Genomic DNA, 22,787 nt, shown 5'->3' with positions numbered 1-22,787 from the left:
ACAGGAGCTGCAGGTCCCTCTGACTCTCCGGGGTCTCCCTGGCCCGGGAGACGAGGGAATCTGAGAACCTGGCAGCGGTTCAACGACCCCGCCCGCGGGCTCCCCGGGGGTGTCTTCCGGACGGCTCGCTCTCGGGGAAGGCGGGGAGTCAGGGGGCGAGGGACGCGGGCCCCGAAACGAGCATCAGCCCCCCTCGCTCCCCTGGGCTGGAAACTTCGCGGGCGCGAGCGGAGCGGAGCGGGCGAGGGCGGCGGTTCCCCTCGCGGAGGCGGAGACCTGCGCGCGCGAGGCCCGGGGCGCGCGGCGGGCGCGGCGGCCGCCTCCTCCCCTCCCCGCCTCCGCGGCGCAGCCTCCTCCCTCCGCCGGCGCGGCCTCCCTCGCTCCCGCCCCTCGTGGCTGGCTCCGGCGGCGGCGGCGGCGGGGAGGGCGTGCGCCGGCGAGAGGTGTCGGCGGCGAGGGCAGGGAAGTTTCGAGTGGAAGGTCGTCCCCGGCTGGCGCGCCCTCCGCGCTCCCCCGGCGGCATCATGGCGGAGCCCGGCGGCTCGCCCGCGCACGTCCAGCAGCCCCAGCAGGCGGCCCCGGCGCCCGCGGCGGCGGCCCCGGCGGCCGCGCCAGCCGCGCCCGCCCCGGCGGCGCCCGCGGCCCCGGCCCCGGCCCCGGCGGCGCAGGCCGTCGTCTGGCCCATCTGCAGGGACGCGTACGAGCTGCAGGAGGTCATCGGTCAGTGCGGCGGGCGGCGGGCTGGCCAGGCCGGGCGCCCGCGGGTGGGAGGCGCGGTCGGGGGCGGGGGGCGCGGGATGCTGGACGTGTCTGCGGGAGCCCGGGCGGCGGAGCGGCCGGCTTCGGGGCCTACCGGCTGCAGCAGTGTATATTTTTTCTTTCTTTCTTTTTTTTTTTTAAAATTCATTTGTGCGATCCGAGCGCGCGGTGCTGCAGGAGGCGGCGCGGCGGATGTGACTCGCGCTGCAGGCGAGCCGCATGCTGCAAACTTTTATCTCCCGGATCGCCGGGTCGGCGGCGCGGGGGACCCGGCAACGCCGCTGCATCTCTCTCCACCCGCGCGCCGGGGCCGCAGCCCGCGGCCGGTGGCCACGCGGGCAGGCGGCCGCGGGTGGGGCGGGTGGGGATGCAGGGGCGCCGCCCTGAGCTTCCAGCGCCCCCGCGCCCGGCCCCGGGGGCCGCGTCCTAGGGGACTCTGCGGGCGCAGCCGCGCCTCTGCTCTCCAAGCTCGCGCTGAGCCTCCTGGCAGCTGCCTCTTGCCTTGGGTAACGGGGCCACGTTACCCAGGAATCGCGGAGGCCCAGGTTCTTTCCGGAGACAGGGGAAGATGCTGGCCTCCCTGCCTGACAGCTGCCGCCCGCTGGCTGCCTCGCAGCCCGGCTCTCCGCGCCGCGGGGCGCGCCTGGGTATCCTTTTCTTTCGGTGCCTGGGCGAGCCGCCTGCCGCCCTACCCGGCCACCGGGGTAAAGCAGTCGCCCTGGCCTCCTGCCTTGCCCCCAGCCGATGCTTCGCTCTGGTCCAGGGCCAAGCTGCAAGGGTGAAACCTGAGGCTGTCGGTGATCTACTCCCTGCCTTTCGGTGCCTTGTAGTCGGCTCACAAATATCACCTTATCTTATATTTTTAAAAGCCCAGCGAAGTAGAAAGGCAAGAAGTCGGCTTTACATTTCCCAGGGCCAAGCACGTGAAGGGTAGGGAGGGGTGTTGACCCCTCACTTAGAACCTTCCCTATTGGATCACCCGGTTTGAGTCTTAGGGAAATCTCCCTGTAAAGTGGGCCGTCTGTCTCTAACCATACCGGCACTAGAAGGGGATGCTGCTTCCCCATATCTTGATGTTTTAGCATGCCGTGAAAAAAATGAAATGAAGATATTTTATCTTAAATGTTTTCCTGCTTTTCATGAAAAAAAAATTCACCCCTTTAAAAAAATTAAAGCATTTATTTACTTTGGATGTTTAAATGAGCCTTTATTATCTGCTACTGTGTGAATTGAACATAGCCCGTATGTCTATACCCAAATAACCAAAAATTAGGTATCTACGTAAAATTCTTTGAAAACGTGGACCTATCATAACTTTTGTATTTAATAACTTCGGAGACTTCTCAAAACCTAGCGTGTTCAATGAAAATCGTTTACACCTGGCACATGAACCCCTTCATCTTCCCAGTTTTACTGCCTGCCCTCAACTGTCCTAGGGGCTCATCTGGTTTTCCCTTCTTGGCTTTGCTCAGGCTTTCTCCTCTAAGTACTCATCTTTGTTGTGAATTTCGCTTCACTTACTTGGCCACAGTGAATATTCCTTGAGAGGCCTCTGCTTCTCTGGAAGCAAAGTATGGTGCCGCCTTCTGTGCCTCTTTATATGCTGTATAGCATGTTTTTATTTGAGCAATACAATCTGAGGGCCAGCCAATGTCCCATGCATTGTGCTAGGTGCTAGCAGTATAGAAATTAATAAAAATAGTCTGGCTGTCTGGGACTTCGCAGATTTATGTAAAGGGTTCTGTAGAATGTGAGGAGTGAGCCCTGGGAGAACACAAGGAGGGAGTGACTGGCAGGAGAAATAAGGAAGTGGGGTATTCCACAGAAGGCTTAATGTTTGAGCTGAATTTTGAAGCCTGAGTTAGAGTTTGTAAGGTGCTTGATTATTTCCTTGCTGCCATCCCTAACCAGCTGTGAGTTCCTGCAATCTTACTTATACCTGTCACCAACATGTAGGTTGGTCCCTAAAAGTTGAGTGATGGTATCTGCTATATATAGTTTTCCATAGGACTGGGACGAAGATTTCCTTACAATGAATTTGTGCTTATTGCATTAAAGGGGTTCAATGCACGTTATTTTCGAGTTGACCAGTTTTGTGAACTAATGAATAAAAATTTATTTTAGCTTAATTGAAGTGATGTGATTAATTGTAGGGCCCTTAGGTTCCCATAACGGTATTGTTAACTATGGCTGGTCAATTTAACAATTAAAAAAGAAAAAGAAATTTACTTGATGAATTTGAGAACAAAAATACCTGCTTATTCTACATGGATTTTTGCACATTCACAGTGCCGGAAGGGTTTTTTTACATTTTAAATTTATTTCAAATTTTTTTCCTACTAAAAGAGATGGCCTTTAGTGTGGAGGCGATGTTATCAAAAAGTCAAATTGCTGAAATAGGATTTTGTAAAAGTTAATGTTTATAGGGAATTACAAACCCATTTCCATTTAGCGTTTAATTCTAGTTGAGTAATTAAGCATTTTTGTGTAAACACTGCATGTAGAGGTGAAGTCAGTAGTTCGAACACTGAACCAGTTTCAGCGTGAATGAAAGTGGACAGCCTTCCCTCTCCCTGCCATAGGGCAGGTGTCATATGATAGGACTGGAGCAGTGTGGACCGTGACCAGCAGGAGGCTGCGATGTGCTTGAGCTGAAAGCCAATGTAGGCACCGTGTTTTGACTTTCCAGCGTGGCACCCAGCACTGAGCACTTTTTTTTTTTTTTTTTCATTTTCTTCTGGGCAGAAGTTTGGGCCTGGAGATTAGGAGAGAATAGGTCTACGAAAGTCCAAACAAAGCAGGTTCAGTTGTTTGACTTCTGTTTTAGAGAAATAAACACAGGATTTTGCATGTCTAAAAATATTTTTTTTCTTTGTTTTATTGTTGTTCTGGTACTGTACAAGATCAGTGAAGACTTTGTAATGCTCTCGTAGGGGTTATCGGGTTCAGACTTTTATGTATGACCTAGAAGTGATGTAAAATGTTGGGGGGATCTTTATGTTGAAAGGGATTGAAAAATGTGAAATTATTAAATTTCTTCCTTCAGGTATTGATATTCTTAATAGATTCCAAATTATTTCTGTCTCCTGTAAAGTAAATTCTCTTTGGAGGTTTTCAAGCCTCTTCCTACTGTTTAGCATTGTTAGTCTCCTCCCCATTCCCTACCATCTTACCTTCATTCCTTCTTCAGAAGTGTATGGGGCACCCAAAGATATGCGCATTGAAAAATTAGTTTATTTGTTGGTGTTACTAATAGAATCACCCGGATATGCTATTAAAGACTAAAAGGTGAATCTTGTAAATGTTGAACAACCTCAGGAAGCTTTCCTGTTAAAAAGTCGTAGTCATAGCAATATCATTTTCCATATTTGAATCAGATAATTTTCCAACAGGAACTGTTATCTTTGCTGATTTTCCTTTAAGCAACACTAAACAGATTTGTGCTTCAGAGAGCGTTTGGTTTTACAGTTTTTGCTGGAATGGACTCCGTGTAGTTTTGCTCTTGATTTTTCAGTATTGCTTCATTTTTATTCTGGATGGCCAGTTAGACTGATCTGAAAATAACACTTAATTTTCAGTCCTAGTCAACAAGGCAGCGTCTGCTTCTTAGAATCCTCACTGTAGTTTCACAGAGGGTTCCTCTGAGTACTGTATTTCTATTTCCCCTGAGCTGTGGTTTAACTATCTAGGTGCTTTTCCCCCGGCCCAGGTAATAGGTCCTGTGGCTAGGCCTTCAAGTAGTAACAGCCTTTCCTAAAAGGAGAACAGCGAAGAGTTCAGAGCACTCTTGCTTTGCCTTGTGCTCTCAGCGTTTCTGTGGTTTAGGAATTAGAACTGGTTTTATATAGATGTTCTAGAGGGGTCTTGAGAACAGTGGGGGCTGCACGCAGCCATAGTGGCTTTCATAGGGCTTCAGAGTCCAGGCACTGATCTCACACACCTTTAAACCAAGCTGCTTTGCTGCCTCTGTCAGTTGTTAGTTTGGCTTTTTTTTTTTTTTTTTTTTAAACTAAGATGCCTGAGGTTCTTGACCCAAGATAGGACTTTGATTTTAATAGCATTTCACAGTTTCCTTTTCGTCAACAGAAAAATGCATGCAGAAACATTGTTTTTGCATTTTAAAAATTTGTGGCAAAATATACAGATATATTTAAGATTTAACATTTTAATCAGTTTTTGAATTGTACAATTCTGTGGCATTAATTACATTCATGACAGAAATGCTCTTTTAAATGTGCTGTTCTGACTGTCTCAGTATTTAAACTACCACACGCGGAAAATTATCTAGGTAAAAAAGAAACTTATGATAGAATTGCTGTAATTCTTGCTTTATTTATACATTTGATTTGTGATGAGTAACATGATGGATTTTCCCCTGGCTTTTATGGTCTGTTTTATACTACATTTTTGATGGTGTTTAAGAATAAATTAAAACATTGTGGGCTCTGGAGTCAGATGGCCTGTTCTATTTCATATCCTGGCGATGGCAGTCACTGACCTTATGACCTTGAGCAAATTACTTAGATGTGTCTGCACTCAGTTTCTTGCTTTGTAACATGGAGATGATAAAAATAGGGTTGTGAGGATTGAGAGAATTTAAAGCACTTAGAATAGTGCCTGGCACAGGGTATGCTGTCAATTAAGTCTTTGCCACAACTGCTATAAACTGCATTAGCTAATCAGATTCAGGTTATCAAGAGAGAACACAGTTCTGTCTTTGGCAGGATTTTTGAGGTGGCTCAAAGAACTTCTCTGCTTGGATTCTACCAAGGAGGAAGCAGGGGGGAGAGTTTGCCTCCTGTCTCCTCCTTCCGGTGGGTGGCTAGCAGGTAGCTTGCAAAGGGCAAGACAGAGGTCCGCGTGGGGGTGGCTTCACCTGGCACCTCTGCTGCGGGGAGGAAGCTGGAGAGACCTGTAGAGCTCCTGGTGATTTGGACAGCTCAGGGGTTTAGGTGCCAAATGGCCCACTGACAAGTGGTGAGAGCATCCTGCGGGAAGGTTGCTGGGAGGACCAGCCCATTATGAAAGGGCTCTGAGAACAACCTGCTAAGACTGCACTTTTCTTCCACCTCTGAGTCGCCCTGCGGAGGCTGCCATGCTGGCAGGAGATGCTGCTGACTAAAAGAAATGCTCACTGTGTGTCCCAGCGAGTGAGAGGACAGGGGCATTTGTTTTCAGATAAAGTCATCACTATTGCTTCCCTATCTCCTTCCTTCCCTCTCTGCATTTCCCTCAGTTTATAAATATTCTTAAGCCTCCCCCTTATCTTTAACAACAAAAGGGAACAAAACAAAACACTCTCACTCCTCCTTCCTCCTCTCACTACTACCTTATCGCTTTCCTTCCTTTCACAGCCAAGCTGTTTTATTTTATTTTTTTTTAATTTTTATTTATTTATTTATTTGTTTGTTTTGTTTATACATGCACTGGGTACAGTCAGAAGCGCGGGAGGGTGAGAGAATTCACCAGAGCCAGAGCGGGGAGCAGAGCAGGCAGAAGGACTGAAGTACACTGCTGAGGGGAGCAGCGGGCGGCAGGGGAGAGGGGAGCAGCGGGCGGCAGGAGAGGTCTGCGCGCCATGTGGGACCCTCCTCCGGTGGCCGGGGAGCAACCGGGGATCGAACCGGCGCCGCAGAGGCCGCGGGCAGCTTCGCAACCCGGCGTTCAACCGCTGCGCCACTGGGGAACCTCCCATTCACTCTTAGCCCACTGCAGTCTGGCTTCTGCCCCCTTTCCAAGAAACCAGAGTTGCGCTCACCACAATCACTGTGACCCTTCAGAGACCAGAGCCAGTGGACACTGCAGTTCTTCTCCCTCCTCTCCCTCTCTCTGCAGGCTTTGGCATCATCTCTGCTTTCTTTTTCTATTTCCCTGCCTGCCCCTGCTCCAGCATCCACTTCTTTCTCTGTGTTTGAGGCTTCATCCACCAAAAAAAGCCGAGGGTCTCCCTAGTCTTTGGGCTGGCATTCCGATTCCTTTTTTATATCTTTGTTTACACAGTTTACAAACCTTCATACTCACAATTAAACTCATGGTCCCTCCACCTTTGCTTCAATCCTAGTCCTGCGCCTTCAGCCTTCTCCATTAAGATCCTTGGCATGAAACAGAAACATGGTCTTCATCCTGTGTTTTTCCATCTCTCTTCATCTCCTATATCTAATTGGTCGTGGGTCCTAAATATCCTACATACTTGCTACCTTCTTTGATCTGTCTCTGACCCTTCTTCTTGGCCATCACCAATTTGATTCAGGCCCTTACAGTTCTTATTGGGTTATTGTATTAACTTTCTAGCCAGGTTACTTGTCTCCATTCTTGCTATCCCAAGATTTTTATCAGTTTCCCCCAGTCCTCAAGATTAGAAACAAGATTGTGTCTTGACTTCCTTTCCAGCCATACTGTGTCATTTCCACTCTCAGGACAGACTCTGCTGCCAGTGGGAACCTTTTGCAGTTGCTGATATCTTCATGCTTCCCTAGCCTCTAAGCAAGCTTTCCCTCTGCTTGAAATACCATTCCACCGCCCTTCCCTTCCATTTTCAACTCTAGCAGAGAGCGCCTCTTAAATTTACCTTCACTAACGCTATATGTGCACACAGAAAAAGGGAGAGAGTATACCAGGGATGTATAGCTTGAATGTGTGTCTATAAATTGAACACACCCTTATCCACGCTACCTTTTAAAACCCGGAATAAATGGATTTCACAGAAACAGTCTCTGCTCCTGGAGCCTCAAATTAAGTCTCATGAATGTTTTCAGAATTAAGTTCTGAATTCTGGGTACAAATGCCCCCCGCCCCTCCTTGCGGGGAAGGAACATGGCCTGACTTCTGAAACTTTGTCTCTGAGTGCTGAGGGTTTGGTCTTGTCTCTGGTTAATGATGATGCTTAGTTAGTTGTTTTGGGCCAGTCAGCTTAAAGGGCTCTGTAGAAATTAGTTCATTAATCCTCTCAGATCAAGAGTAAGCGCTCTGAGTGCTTCCACCTGCCTGTGTTGTGCGGGCAGGCGGGAGGGCGCCTGGATTTCCTGAGGTCATCTGCTGGAGGTGGCCTCCCCGAATTAAAGGACTCAGTGTTCCCTGCCACAGTCGCAAGTCCTTTCACTTAGCCATTGGCGAACAAGATGAGGAAATCCCCCACTGTTCTCTTCTCCTCTGGATTTTTCCTTTCTTACGTGTACCAACGTTCCCTCTCTTGACATTTATGTATTACACAAACTTGAAGCTCTGTGGGGCCTTCTCTGGTGTAGAAATCAGGACTGTTAGAGGAGATCCAGGATGTATCTCGTTGAAACACAGGAGCAGACTTTTAGGCCAGGTGGTTTTCATAGGTTGTTATGATGGTGTGGGGTGGCAATTGTATTTTTATAAATGATAGGGAGGCGAGGGTGATAGCATTGATGTGGCACATGAGAAGATCATAGACCTGCGTCTTTAAGCCAAAACTGATTTCATACGTGTTATAATACTTTTATGGGATTTTTTTTTCTGTTTCAGTAATATTTTCTGTGTAATCATGTGAGGTTTTACATTTTCCTCCAGGATGGTTTGTTTAAATTATACCAAAACCGATTCCAGGATAATACAGGTGATTCAAATATTGCAGTGCTGCTTTTTCCAAATCTGCCTTTCATCAATCACTTGCTGCCTAGCTCAGGGACTTGCCTGGTATGCATAAACGCTATTGGTTCTTTACTTTTTGAGTCTAAAGAAGAATTCAATATACTAGTTAAAAAGGCATTTTAGGCTGGGCTTAACTTGGAAAGAGTAGAGAAATAAAGGCCTTTTAGAGAAGGGTTGGCACCATTTCTGTTCTAGAATTGATTTAGGTAAACACTTCGGAATCTGATGTAAATACTGACATATTTCAACTTTCTCCTTACTTGCCAAATAGTTACTTGAGAATAAAATGTGGCTTAGCTTTGAGAGTCTTCTTGAACATTGAGGAATTAGATGAACTGACCTTTTAAACTGATTGTGTATTTGATATATGGGGAAACATCACTTTAAGATGGCATTTAATATATTTTAAAAGATAGTTTTATTTTCAAACTTCTTCCAAGATAAGTAGCATGTAGTATAACTCTCAGAGGCCTATAGCACTGAAGGTGCTTATTCATTTCTTCCCTTAGGTGACATTTGTGGGGTTTAGGTGTCCAACTTTTCGTCACTGCTGAAGCCATTAACCAGAAGAACTAGTACAGTAATTAGAGATTAGTGGCTTTCTGCCATAGCAATAACAGATCTTCATTTGGAGGCTATTTTAGAAGCCAGTGTCCTGTGACAATTCTGAGAGTTCTCATAATCACTCTATGAATGGTTGTGGTCTTAGAAGAATTCATGATCTTATGTTAAACTGGTAACATCAGTGTTTGTACCAGGGTTTGTCACAAGGTACATTCCAATTACTTTTTTCCTTGCCCTGTTTAGTTTGGGAACTGAAAAAGGGTTATAGGTTGTGCTTATTGACCTATTTTGTATTGCTTATTGAAATATCTGGAAGAAAGGAAGGAAGGAAGGTAGACCCTCTCTCCCTCCCATCTTCCTTCCTTCCTTCCTTTTTAATTGTCAATGTTACCATCCTTTTTGCTTAATTATGGGGATGACTCAAGAAAGCAGGGAGAGAGTGCTCAGGGGAAGGAATGGTAAGGTCAGTGCTGGCTTTTATAAGTCACTTTCCAAGTGAGGAATGGCGTAAGACTATAGGGAGAATAGGAACACTTAATTTTGGAATAGACTGAAAAGAAAAGCTATTCCTACATTCTTATTTTACAGGCGAGGACTCTAATGGCCTAAGTTGAAGTAATTTGCCTGTGGTCCAAGCATTGGAATCGCAGACCCATGAGACCTACATAGTTCAGTATTTTATTTACTTACATCACATTGATTCTTTGTTGGTGGGAAAGAAGTTAGAAATATCGACTCAATGAATTAATTATATAACTGCCATTTTAATAGAGTAAATATTTATATGTTTTGGAACATAATTGCCAGGTAGATATCACAGTTAAATTTTTATTTATTTCCTTGGGAGTATTAATATATTTCTTTCTGATCAGGCAGTTTTGTTTAACATATAAACCTAGTGAGAAATAAGCATAAAATAGTTTCATTTCAGCCATCATCTTTTGCCTGATCTGTTAAAGCAATGTTTTTAATCTTTGCTTACAATCTGTCAGTGAGGTGGAGCTGGGGGTATGTGTGTGTCAAAGTAAAAGTTTGAAGAGCAACAAGTTGATGGGTGAAGAAAGTATATGGAAGAAGATGTAGCTCACGTATCATTAGCTGGAGTAACTAGAGTCAGTGCCTTTTGATGTTTATACCAGAGCTGCAGCAACATTGCTAGCAAGTGTCTGGTTCTATGCTGTCCAGTTTGGGAGCCGCTAGCCTCATGTGGCTATTACATTTAAAATGATTAAATGCATTTTTTTGAGGGGTGAGGCATGAGTTGGTGGAGCATAGAGGATGGGCAGGGAAGTGAAACTCTGTGTGACACTGTAATGATGGATATATGCCGTTACACATTTGTCCAAAGCTATAGAATGTACAGCAGCCAGAGTGAACCCTCTTGTAAGCTGCAGACTGTAGATAATTTCTGTCACAAAACAATTGTATTGGGTCATGCTGCATGTAAATTTACCAGAAATGTTAAAAAGCTGACTAAATATTTTTATGATGACTTAGTAGTATGAGGTCACCCTCCTGAGAGAATGCTAAGGCCTTGCCACTGACTTAGTAAGAAGAGGCGGACAGAGATGACCTGATTTACCAAAACAACAACAACAACAAAAACCCAACCCAAAATAAAAAAAAAAAACCCAAAATTTGTTTTCACTTTGGGCTGTTTGAAAGCTAATTGATTCATATTTTCAGAAGAACAATTATTCTTTTTGTGTTTTTGGTGAAACAGATATCCACTGTGGAAGTGGGGAGTTAGTTTTGAAGTGTGAGTTTTTATCTTACCCACTTAACTCATTCTGGGATGTTCTTGTGATTACTGTAAACAGAGAACCCTCCCTAAGGAAATCCAGCATTTTCAGAAGTATCAAAATGCTACATTTCCTGAAAACAATCACTTCAGAGTTTAGTTGTGGTAGACAGAGTCACTTTAGTTTGTCTTCTGTGTTAGGAAGGAAAGAACTGACTTTTTTTTTGGATGACACTACAATGAAGTTCTAAAATTAATTTAGGAAAAGTGATACCTTGCTAAGTCATTTATATGGTGATTTGAATCATGGTCCTTTCTTTTCCTTTTAATCCACAACCTTTTGGTGTTTGAGTAGTGAAAGGATTAATGCCTTAGGCTGTGTTAATATCACAAAGCAAACCAAACATCCACCAGTAAAGCAAAGTTAGTACTGTAACAGATTCAAACTCAATAGCAACCATTTGGGTGGGATACCTGCTTTGTTAAGAGAGGAAATTAATGACTGAGGGGTGGGAAAAAAGTCTGTATAGAGAGATTAACTGGATTTAAATTTGGGAAATTCAGGAACATTCTGTACTTTCTCATGTTTCGTGTCCCTTGGGTGACCAAGCCATAACAGGGAATGTTTTACTATGTAATCCTTTTTATTTTTCCTTGTAGATGCCCTTTCAAGCTTCTGGAGTCCTAAATCTAATGCCTGACCTTAAACAAGGCTTGTTGTGGAAACATTTTTTAACATGGCACCTTTCCTTGGCAGTTGGGTGATTGAAATAGGGCTAGGTAAAGTGTTTCTATGTCATTTCAAATTGTGACTATCAGGACAAGCTTAAAAGTAGTAGTATTTTAGGCATAAGTCAAGATCAGGGCTGGAATGTTTATCTTTACTGTTTAAAAAATGATGATCTCTAAGCTTGGGAGATAATGAGCCTCTCATTTCATCTCTAGTAATCTTCCTGATTGTTTTCAGAGAAGCGACAGGACTTTCTAATGTCCTACTCTTTTAAAGCCCATTGAAAATAGACAGCAAGCAGATTTGTAGCTTAAACATTTGCTTAACTAGTCTTGCAGACCAGGATAACTGACATTCATCCACTAGCACAGGTTAAAGTCATAAGTACTTGTTCTCCTTGTACTTACAGATTATGGCCCATTTAGTCTACTGTATTGAAAGTGAAAATGTTTTCACCTGTATGTAGTTGTTGAAAATTAAATCTTCCCTTGTCTCTTGGAGCTATTTGGAAGAAAGGGAGTGATAAATATGAGAAAAGCAGTGTTTGTGAGATACGCATGACTTTAAATTGATCATATCAGAATTTTTATATATATAAATATATAAATAAAATAACTTCATATATAAGACTTTTATATGAAGTTATATATATAAGTCTTATATATATGTTATATATAAATTATATGTTATACATATATACTTATATGTTATATATATATGTTAACTTATATATATAACTTTTATATATATAAAAGAAGTGTTATTTCCTTCAAGGGAACTTGGTGAGAGGGTATCCACTTATTACTTTATAAGTACATTTTGTTTTTGTTTTTTAAGATTTATTTATTTATTTATACATACAAGCACTGGGTACAGTCAGAAGCGCGGGAGGGTGAGAGAATTTACCAGACCCAGAGCGGGGAGCAGAGCAGGCAGAAGGACCAAAGCACACCGCTGAGGGGAGCAGCGGGCGGCAGGAGAGGTCTGTGCGCCATGCGGGACCCTCCTCTGGTGGCCGGGGAGCAGCCGGGGATTGAACCAGTGCTGCAGAGGCTGCGGGCAGCTTCGCAACCCAGCGCTCAACCGCTGCGCCACCAGGGGAGGCCCAGTACATTTTGTTTTAGGGCTTCCCCTGGTGGCACAGTGGTTGAGCGCTGGGCTGCGAGGCTGCCCGCAGCCTCTGCGGTGCGGGTTCGTTCCCCGGCTGCCGGTGAGGGTCCCACAATAAAAAAAGTACATTTTGTTTTAAATTAAAAAAAATACCATTTTGTGCCTATGAAGAAATGAGAATGATTTTTCTATTGTGACATTAATTTGCTCTTAGAATATTTCCAAAAATGTTTGAAGCAGTTGTAGCTTTATTGGAATGATTATTTAACCTTACCAGTGACTCTAGCCTGAAGGGTGCTTTTAGTTGTTTAAAGTCAGTTTTGTTTATTGTTTTTGTTAATAGGTTCTGCATCACTATTTCATGGAATTAATGAGATTATCTGGGTCTGTAGTGTGGAATTATTACTTGTTTGTCCAGAGGATGAGTACTACATTGGGGGGGGAGGGGTAGAATTCCAGATTCAGATTTATAAAGGCAGAGACAAGATGGGATCATCAAAAGGCACAGACTAACCCAAGGCAGCAAACGACCTCAGACCTCAGCAAGAAATGAGTAAGGGAGGAAGAACTTAGGGTTGTTTCCAAGTTCAAGCCTTGCACGGGGTCAGAGCAAGTATGGTAATTTTTCCAAGAAAGCTTCAGCAGCAGCCTTTACTGAGGTGGGCACCTCTTTTGAAATTTGGCCTTCAAGCTTTCTCTGACAAACTGTAAAGTTAAGTGAATGCTGATGATATGTGTGTCAGCTATGTATAGCTGTGTAACATCCACCCTGAAACTTAGTGACTTAATATAACAACCACTTTACTTGCTTACAATTCTCTTGGTCATCCATTTGGGCTTGACTGGGCTGGGCAGGTCTGCTGGTCTTGCCTAGGGCAGTGCATGGCCAGCTAGGATGGGGTTACCTATTTAAAGATGTTCTCACTTATGTGGTGGCTGGTCCTTTCCTTCTACTGAATCGCCATTCTCAAGAAAACTCCGGTACTCTATCCTTGGCTGCAGCAGCCTTCCAAGGTAGGTAAGATGGAAACTTCAGGAACTGTTTGAGATCTAGGCTTGGTAGTCACACTTGTTTCTCTACTTTGCTCACTTGGTCAAAAGACATCACAATGACAGCTCAGATTCAAACTAAAGGGAAATCCATTTCCCTATTTGTTGGGAGAAGTGGCATAATCGCATGACAAAAGGACATGTGTACAGGCAGGGGAGGATTCCTATCACCATCTTACAAACCCACTACTACAGCAGCTTGGTTCAAGCTTGAGGGTGACAGTGTACAATGTTTGTCATTCATTTAACTTTATTTGTAAGTTCCTTCCCACCCTGGTTGTTACAGTGTGGTTGATTATAGGTTTCATAAATTAATTTCTGTGTGGAGTGATGTTTGCTAAAATGACTTTAGAAAAGTATACCTTCCTAAAAAATATAAAGATGTTTTACTGTGACATTTGAAGGGCAAAGGGGTGTGTGTGTGTGTGTGTGTGTGTGTGTGTGTGTGTGTAATCTTGGTCCTTCTCGCCTTGAGGCATTTTATTCCAGACTGATCTTAAAACCAATAGTACACTAAAAATGTAGACTGTTTGCAGGCATGTGTAATTATCTTTTCTGCCACCTAGAAGTCAGTTAGATCTACACAACTCTAAAAATAGCGTATTGTCTATGAATACTCAGTTTATGGGTAGATTGTTTAGACAATTATGAAAAAAGTTTCTTTACATTAAAATCAATACAGCAGTATTTTACTGCTAGTTTTCTTTAAAAAAAAAAAAAAGCATTGCCAGTCTATTAGGATAAAAAGATTAGAAACCGAGTAATGTTGTAGAGAGAAGTTGTTCATTTTCTTTAGTTTATCATACACTAATGGCAGAAATAATAGGAGGACTAGAGAATTGCAAGGATACCACTTGCTAAATTGCAACATCTTTCTGGTAGAAGCCCTATCATTAAATATAATGTGTTTTTAGATGTGGGAAGAGGGCTAAGTATTATCTCTGTAAACTTAGAGATTTAAATGCCAAGGGGCTTCTTTATTCCAAAGGGGAGACAGATTTGTACATGGATTAGATATATGGAGTGTCCTTACTGAGGTTGGCTGACACCTCTTTCTCATGTATGGAAGAATGAATGAGGAAATGATGTTACCTTGACCCCTGAATTATTAAACTCTCTAAGCTTATTTACTTTGAACTCCCCAGATATAGTACACAAAATAGATGACCATTTTAGAAAATTTGGATCATACAGATGAATCAGTTACCTGATTCACCTTGGTCTAGATACTGTCTGAAATTCAGTGTGGGAGTATGGGTTTTTATGGGACAAGATTAGGAAAAAAATGTGAATTGATATTTTTTGACATTGGTACTTTTAAGCATTCCTAATACTGTAACACCTGCTTTGTTTAGAGTGAGAAAAGTAAACCAGTCTCAGATTAGCATCTGCTTGACTGAAGTGAGTTGTTTTTCAAGACTGTAGTACATGGTGAGAGTCAAGCGTACTGTATGATTACTGGACAGAGTATATTTGTGTATTTTTCTCATGCTTAAATATTTTCAGAATTATAGAATACACTTACAATCTAATCTTTAATATCTGTGTTACAATTCATTTCTTAAAAGTATCTTTTACGCTTTTGTCCCTCCTTGCTATGAATCATCTAGTACTTTCTTGATTGGAAGAGAAAACATTTTACAGAATGTTTTGGGGGTAGAGGGAAGGTAAGATTAAGTAACTTTCAGGTGGGTGTGTTTGAGCGTAGTAATGACTTTTATTTTATTTTATTTTTTTTTAATTTTCTAGAGGCATGTCTTATTTATTTATCTATTTGTTTGTTTGTTTGGTTTATACATGCACTGGGTACAGTCAGAAGCCGGGAGGGTGAGAGAATTCACCAGAGCCAGAGCAGGGAGCAGAGCAGGCAGAAGGACTGAAGTACACTGCTGAGGGGAGCAGCGGGCGGCAGGAGAGGTCTGCGCACCATGTGGGACCCTCCTCCGGTGGCCGGGAAGCAGCCGGGGATCGAACCGGTGCCGCAGAGGCCACGGGCAGCTTCGCAACCCAGCGCTCAACCGCTGCGCCACCGGGGAGGCCCGAGTAATGACTTTTAGATTTCACAGTGACTTCTTCTATCAAACCTAGAACTGCCCAAGTGAGAATTTTCTAGGTTCATTTTATGTATGCTATCTTTTTGTACAACTAGTTTTTTGATTTCATGGGCGAGTGGGAGAAATGAATCTCTAGGAATTCAATTTAATGATCTGAATGTTGGGATCTAGGTCTTTTAAATGTCAAGGATTTATGGTATTTTGAATAAAAGACATGACTAGTCTTTATTTTTATTTAAAATTTTTTTTAAATTTTGAAATAATAATAAATGATGGAGATGATAATAAATACTTTAATATCAAATAGGTGAAGGTAACAACCCTCAATTTCTTTTTTTTAATACATCTCATTTTTATTTATTTTTTTATATCATTGTTCATTTTTAAACAATATTTGCTACACCCTCAGGTGTAGTCCCCATAGAGTTTCCTTCACCAGTGCACCCGTGCACCATCACCTCAGTCCCCTGTGCGCCTCCCTCCCTCCCTCTGATCGCTCTTCCTCCTTCTCCCCTGCAGGATGTCTCTGGTTTATAATTGTCTGTTTTTGCTTTGTTGTGTTTTTTACTGTTACTATTTTTTCCCCTGATGTCTCATTTGGTTCCCCTATATTCCTGCTATAAGTGAAACCATCTGATATTTTTCTTTTTTCTTCTGGCTTATTTCACTGAGCGTAATTCCTTCTAGTTCCATCCACATTGCTGCGAATGGCATGAGTTTATCTTTTTTGATTGCTGAATAATATTTTATTGTGCATTTTTATACCATGTCTTCTTGATCCAGTCATCTATTTTTGGGCCTTTGGGTTGTTTTCCAGGTTTTACCTATTGTAAATAGTGCTGCAATAAACATAGGTATACAGGTGTTCTTTTGAATCAATGTGTTTGTGTCCTTTGGGTAGATCCCTAGGAGTGCAATTGCCGGACAACCCTCAATTTCTATTCTCCAGAGATAACCTTCTATGACCAGCCTGGTGTATATCCTTCTAGATATTTTTCTATGTATTTTTTATGTATTTTTCTATGTATGTATTTTTCTATTGTATGTGTGTGTATGTGAATAATGTAACTATTACACATGTAATGTTTAACTGCATATTATTCTACAACTTATAAATATTGCTACTACAAAGTAATATATATTGCTTATGTATTTTCTGTATATTTTCTATAGATATTTGTAGTAAAATATAAGCATTATAGATATTCACAGCTAATTATTCTAGGTCATTTCTCATAGGTCCAGCTCATTAAAAATGTGCCAGTTCACTTCTATGCTGGATTCATTTCTATTCTGTGGATGTACCTTCTTTAACCAATCCTTTATTGATGAACCTGAAGGTTGTCTCCAGGCTTCCATATTTATATATTCAGAAGTGGAATTACAGAGACAGATGGTATTGCATTTATACTTTGGATAGACACTATGATAATTTCCTTTTTAGGGTAATTAATTGCCTTCTGAGTTTTTCCCATTTCTAGCCTTCAAACTAGAAGAGAGGGTGAGATGGTACCTTACCTTCTCCCCTACTTGCCCACATTTAGAGTATATCTAAGAACTTTTAGGAAAAGAAAATGAATGAAGTGGGTGGTTATAAATTGCAAAAGAGAAAAAAAAATAATTTGAGTTCAGGAAATGAAAGTTGCATCATTTTATGGACTTAAAAAATGAAATGTCATAAAATCAATTACTATAAACTAATTTATTGTAAGATTTTATGAATTGGTATCAAGTCTGAATGATAGCAAAATTGATTAATATAGTCTTCTGGTTACAAGGACAAGGCACTCAATAAAATTATCCCCAAGTAATAGGGCATTCTTTATTACAAAAGATGTCGGAAATGGAAGACAAAAATCTTATCCATCATCCTATATTTGCCATGGCCCTCTGGCAAAGATTGAGGAAAAACGGAATACCTGGGTCTTTGGGAATTGCAGTCAAATGTCCTCATGAGCCATGAAAGTGGACAAGAAACTCATGAGCAGCAAAGATATTTGTATTCTCATCTCTGAATCTTCTAACCTTCGTGTGTCTTAGCTAGTCATCGTGCATCTGCTTTTGTTGGTGTCTACCTGCTCATCTCTTTAGCCTATAGTTTCTGCTGAGTCACAATTTTGGCTCTTCTGGCCTTTCTGGCTTCTCTTTTCCTCTTTTTCTTTTAGCAATAACTGTGCCTGCTAATTGCTAGACTCTTTCTTTGTTTCCCAATTTTATTCCCAAAGATTGCAAATCCCCAAAGATTGAGAATCCAGTTTGGACCAGGGTACTCTCATAGGACACATGCTCACCAGGGAGTGCTAGCCTAGGCTCAGGGGCCCTCTTGGATTAAAAATGTAACATTGGAAGCTCCTGTCTGGGAAGGGTATGGCAGGTACCACTAGGGTTAGTGTAACATTACTGGTAGGTGAGTACCTAGCCAAGATGGTATTCATCTTAAAACAGAAATGGAAAAGAAGAGAAAGACAGAGGGAGGGAGAAAGAAGCAATTCTATTCAGCAAAACATACTCCTAATTAAAGTACCTTTTTTTGTTTTTTAAAAAAAAAAACAGATCTACTTAAAAAGCAGTTTGTTCTTTAAAGTCAATAAATACTTCCTGGGGAAGCAACCTTCCATCTTCTGTATGGAGTGTAAATAGGGAAAACTTCGCTCCATCTCAGCTGTAAATTGCCTTCAATTCTGAACCACGGTTGCCTGAGCCGTGAGATATGGTCTTCCCTTTCCTGTTGGACTTTAAACTACTATGAAATAGCTTATCCTGTTTATGTAATGACTTGAAGTTCTGAAAAAAAATATACCTGGAACTTGATACGGCTGGAAGAACTTACTTTCCTATGTCAATAGTTTTATCTGAGCTGTATTATCTCTTTTGTGTATTGGGAAGAGTATCTGGTCATTGCTAATTTTATTGAGTGTTTGGCCACACAGTGTTTCTGAGTGGAAGGGTTGTTAATATTCCTTTGAAAGGTTTCTCCAAGCTGCTTTGTTTTCTTCTCATGGGTAACAGTCAAGTATGTATTTTTTTTTCTTGTTCTCCTGCCTCCTCAGTCTGTTTGCTCCTCAAAATCATGGCTGGTGGGTCGGATTTTTCAATGACTTGGAATTTCCAAGTCCTCAGAGACCTTAATTTTGGTGCCTATGTCCTTGAGCATCTCAAAGAGCAACTTTTCCTGTTACTTTTTTTTTTTTTTAAATGAGAACCATGCTCATAAAATGCCGCCTTAGTTTGGTTTCAGATCACTTGAAATGCAATCTGATTTGAGAGCAGCATTTAAACTCCTGTTTACCAAAAGGTTTTGATTTTCATTTTGTAAGAATTTTTTTGGGAAAAACAAAGATGAACAACATACTTGCCTTTGGAAGAGACAACTAAATGTCTAATATTCCGGAAAGTTTCTTCCAGTGATCTTGAATTCTGTATTGTAAGCTACTTAAAAATGCCCTAAAGTACATAAAGAAAAATATTATTTTATTAAAGTCTGTGCAATGGTCTTTATTATTTAGGAGAAAAATCTTTTAAATACATTTTGGTACGAGCACTTATAATTTAAGTCTTTCATTTTGACAGCCTGGTTTTAGCTGATAGGCATGTTAATCTCTATTTGATTGCTTTGGTGGGGAGCTGAAAATCACCTACCTAGTTCCAGGCTTAGAGTGTGCTTATAAATGTGCTCCTTTTTTGGTCTTCATTTTGTGAAATAATGAAGTGAATTTTCTTACATGTTGTTTTATTATAGATTTGACTATTTGAGTACCAGATTTAAAGGAAAAGTTTAACTGTTGTCCCTTTTGGCAGTATGTCCCTACGTTTGTCCTTTTTAAAATGCTCTGTGTGTGTGTGCATATGCATAGATGCCTTTAGTTACTTTGTAGCATGATGGTATACTAGGAAAGTGATTTTTGGTTGTCTTTTAAGTATATCCCATTCTTTTCTATTTTTATTTTTTTTACATTCTTTTTTTCTTTCCTGTGGAGGTGACAATGTGTGGATGTAAGATTGCATATGTAGAGTATATGACTTTTGTCATTGTGTGCATATTTGTATAAAATTTGACATGACCAAAGAAAAATGATTGTGGGCAATAAAAGTTATTTGACTCTTAGGGGAGAATCTTATTATATCTCTTGAGATATGGTAATCTTGGAAAAATTGAGAATTAAAATTCTTTGGAGGGCATTTGTCTCTAGTTCTAAAGACTTGTAAAGCCATTCTAGCCAACAAGATGATTATGACATAAATTAATTGAGTACCTGCTATCTGCCAAGAAGTCAACCAAGTCTTTTACATACTTTATGTACTGTCCTTACATCATTCTCCTGAGGATTGGTATGCTTACTCCAATTTTACCCAGTAGGAAGCAGCGATTTAGGCAATTACATCCTGTCTTGAAGGTGACATAGCTGGATAGGAAACCAGTGATGTTTGATTGTGAAGCCCCTCCATTTTCCAGGGTTCCCTTGACTGCTTCTGTTTTTGCTATCTGACCTGTGCTTAGGATCCATAAGTTATCTGGAGGAGGAGTTAACTTCCAGAATGAAGGTCCCTTTTTTCAGAGCAGCATCCCATGGTAGCTAGAGCTGAAATTTACCCACAATTTGGATCCCATTGGCACCACTTGCCAGTTTTGTGACTGTGGACCAGCTTCTTTGCTTCCTTGTGCTTCATGCTGTTTTATCATCAAAATCAGAATCATTGTGTCAGCCTTGTAGGATTGTCTAAGGATTAGACTTCATGAATGCATAATGTTTAATAACTAATAATGGTGGTAATGATTTTAATAATAACAGTTAGCACTGAGATGCTATTATGTGTCAGCCCCTGGGGTAAAAGCTTTTCATGGTCCATTTCATCTTTACAACAACCCAATGAGATAGGTACAGTTATCTGTTTTTATGTATAAAGTCCTCATTACGTGAGAACTGTTAAGATATTATGCTGGTGGGCCTCCCTGGTGGCGCAGCGGTTGAGCGCTGGGTTGCGAAGCTGCCCGCAGCCTCAGCGGCACCGGTTCAATCCCCGGCTGCTCCCCGGCCACCGGAGGAGGGTCCCACATGGTGCGCAGACCTCTCCTGCCACCCGCTGCTCCCCTCAGCAGTGTACTTCGGTCCTTCTGCCTGCTCTGTTCTCCGCTCTGGCTCTGGTGAATTCTCTCACCCTCCCGTGCTTCTGACTGTACCCAGTGCATGTATAAACAAAACAAACAAACAAATAAATAAATAAATAAACATGCCTCTATAAAAAAAAAAAAATTAAAAAAAAATAAAAATATCTTTAAAAAAAAAAAACATTATGCTGGTGTGTCCTTCCATTCACTGGTGTTAATAATGGAAAATTCACTGACTAGAAAATTCACTGTCATTCAGTAAACTTAAATTTATTAAGCACTTATTATATGGTTATTAAGAGTGATAAAATTTCTCTCCTCAGGTGTATATTTTATTGACTTTTTACAACCATAATGAATATTTTAGCAGATTTCTTTTGTGTTGTTAAAAATTGACACATCTTGGGCTGCCCCGGTGGCGCAGAGGTTGAGTGCTGGGCTGCGAAGCTGCCTGCAGCCTCTGCAGCGCCGGTTCGATCCCTGGCAGCCAGCGAGGGTCCCACATGGCGCGCAGACCTCTCCTGCCGCACCCGCTGCTCCCCTCAACAGTGTGTTTCATCAGTCTGCCTGTTCTGTTCCCCGCTCTGGCTCTGGTGAATTCTCTCACCCTCCTGCGCTTCTAACTATACCCAGTGCTTGTATAAATAAATAAATAAATAAATAAATCTTTAAAAGAAAAAAGAAAAACTAAAATTATAAAAAAAAAATTTGACACATCTTTTGATAACTCAAGCACTTGAACATTTCACAGATGGAAAAATCATGGACTGAAGTTCCTACATTGCAAGCCAATTTTTATGTGTCCTCGAAATAAATTAGGTTGGTAGACAGGCTTCCAGAGATTATATGAGAGGATGAGGCATCTTTTGAAAAATGCTCTGTCCTCTGTCCTCTTACCCTGTCTTTTTCATACAAATTTCCTAAAGTTACAGTTCATAAATAAGTTGCATAAGGCATTATCTTTATGACCTGCTACCCACCTAAATCAATGATTGGGAGGTTTGAAAAGTGTTGATGACTGATAGAACAGAGAATTCTGGCAGTGAGCTGAAATTTTACTACAGAAGAGAGAGATTCCCACACCAGGTGAGAAATTGGAGAGTTTTGCTCACATATTCCCAGCATTAAAACCAGACCAAAAAGCACCCACAACAGCAGACTGTTAAATATTTAAAAGAAAAAAAAAAATCTTATGAACACATCACTCTCTAAATACTCCTGTAATGTCCTGAAATCTCCTGGGAGGTGCAGCTTTCTCACACGTTGGAACCCAGTTTTCAAAATAGGAAAAAGAGTAGGGAGATTGGTGAATTTTTACAAGGATCTGAGCAACTCTGAACTGGCTGATGGTCAGAATTTATACCTCCCTGTTTTTACTTAAGCAGAGGGGGGTTGATTATCTTCCATCTATTTATTTGGTCTTCACTGAGCTCTAGTGTGTGCCAGACCTAGATACTCTTGGTAATATAAAGAGGAAGCTCCCCTAGGGGTCTGAGCTTGAGGAACTTAGAATGTCTATAGGCAAAAACAGACGGGGAACTGATTATCCCGCAGTGATGTACTTCTCTAGTGGAGGTGAGTAACAAACTTAGAGCAAATCTGCTAGCCCATCTTCAAAATCCTTGTGTCTTTCATCAGCGGCTAAGTCATACAGTTACTATCATAATCCTAAAGGTAGGAATTTCAAAACCACTTTGTGAAATTCCCACTATATACTGTGTTAGTTGTAGACATTGTTCCAAGATAGAATTATAGCAAAAAACAGATAACGTTTTGATCAAGCTTGGTAATTCTCTCTAAAAACAGTTGCTGAGATTTAGTGCTATTCATACAAACGGGTTAAATCCTAACAGTAGTTGACTATATCTGTAAGTATGTGTATAAGTATATACTATGTCTGGCTTTTTGATGTTCATGTATTAATTAGCATCATGCTTTTTATCTTGTATGTAAACTGTGGACTCTGAGACAATCAGTGTTTAAACTTTCAACAAGGAAAAGAAATAATGAAAAGGAACAAAGCCTTTTTGTTTTCCCAGCAACTAAATTTACCAT

At 41.6% G+C, this 22,787-nt stretch overlaps 1 protein-coding gene across 1 annotated transcript in view; it reads left to right on the top strand.

The window, feature by feature from the left end:
* Positions 1-524: 524 nt before the first annotated feature.
* The window catches only part of STK39 (serine/threonine kinase 39), a gene marked incomplete at both ends in the record, with an annotated part of 274,858 nt that continues 252,595 nt past the window's right edge, over positions 525-22,787 (top strand). The window contains 1 exon segment of the mRNA XM_084231279.1: positions 525-724. Within this exon segment, the coding sequence (XP_084087405.1) occupies positions 525-724 (200 nt within the window).

Source organism: Talpa europaea (genome assembly GCF_964194135.1).
Source record: "Talpa europaea genome assembly, chromosome: 1".
Taxonomy (NCBI): domain Eukaryota; kingdom Metazoa; phylum Chordata; class Mammalia; order Eulipotyphla; family Talpidae; genus Talpa; species Talpa europaea.
The sequence above is the reverse complement of the archived record's forward strand: the minus strand, read 5'-3'. Positions and strand labels throughout refer to the sequence as shown.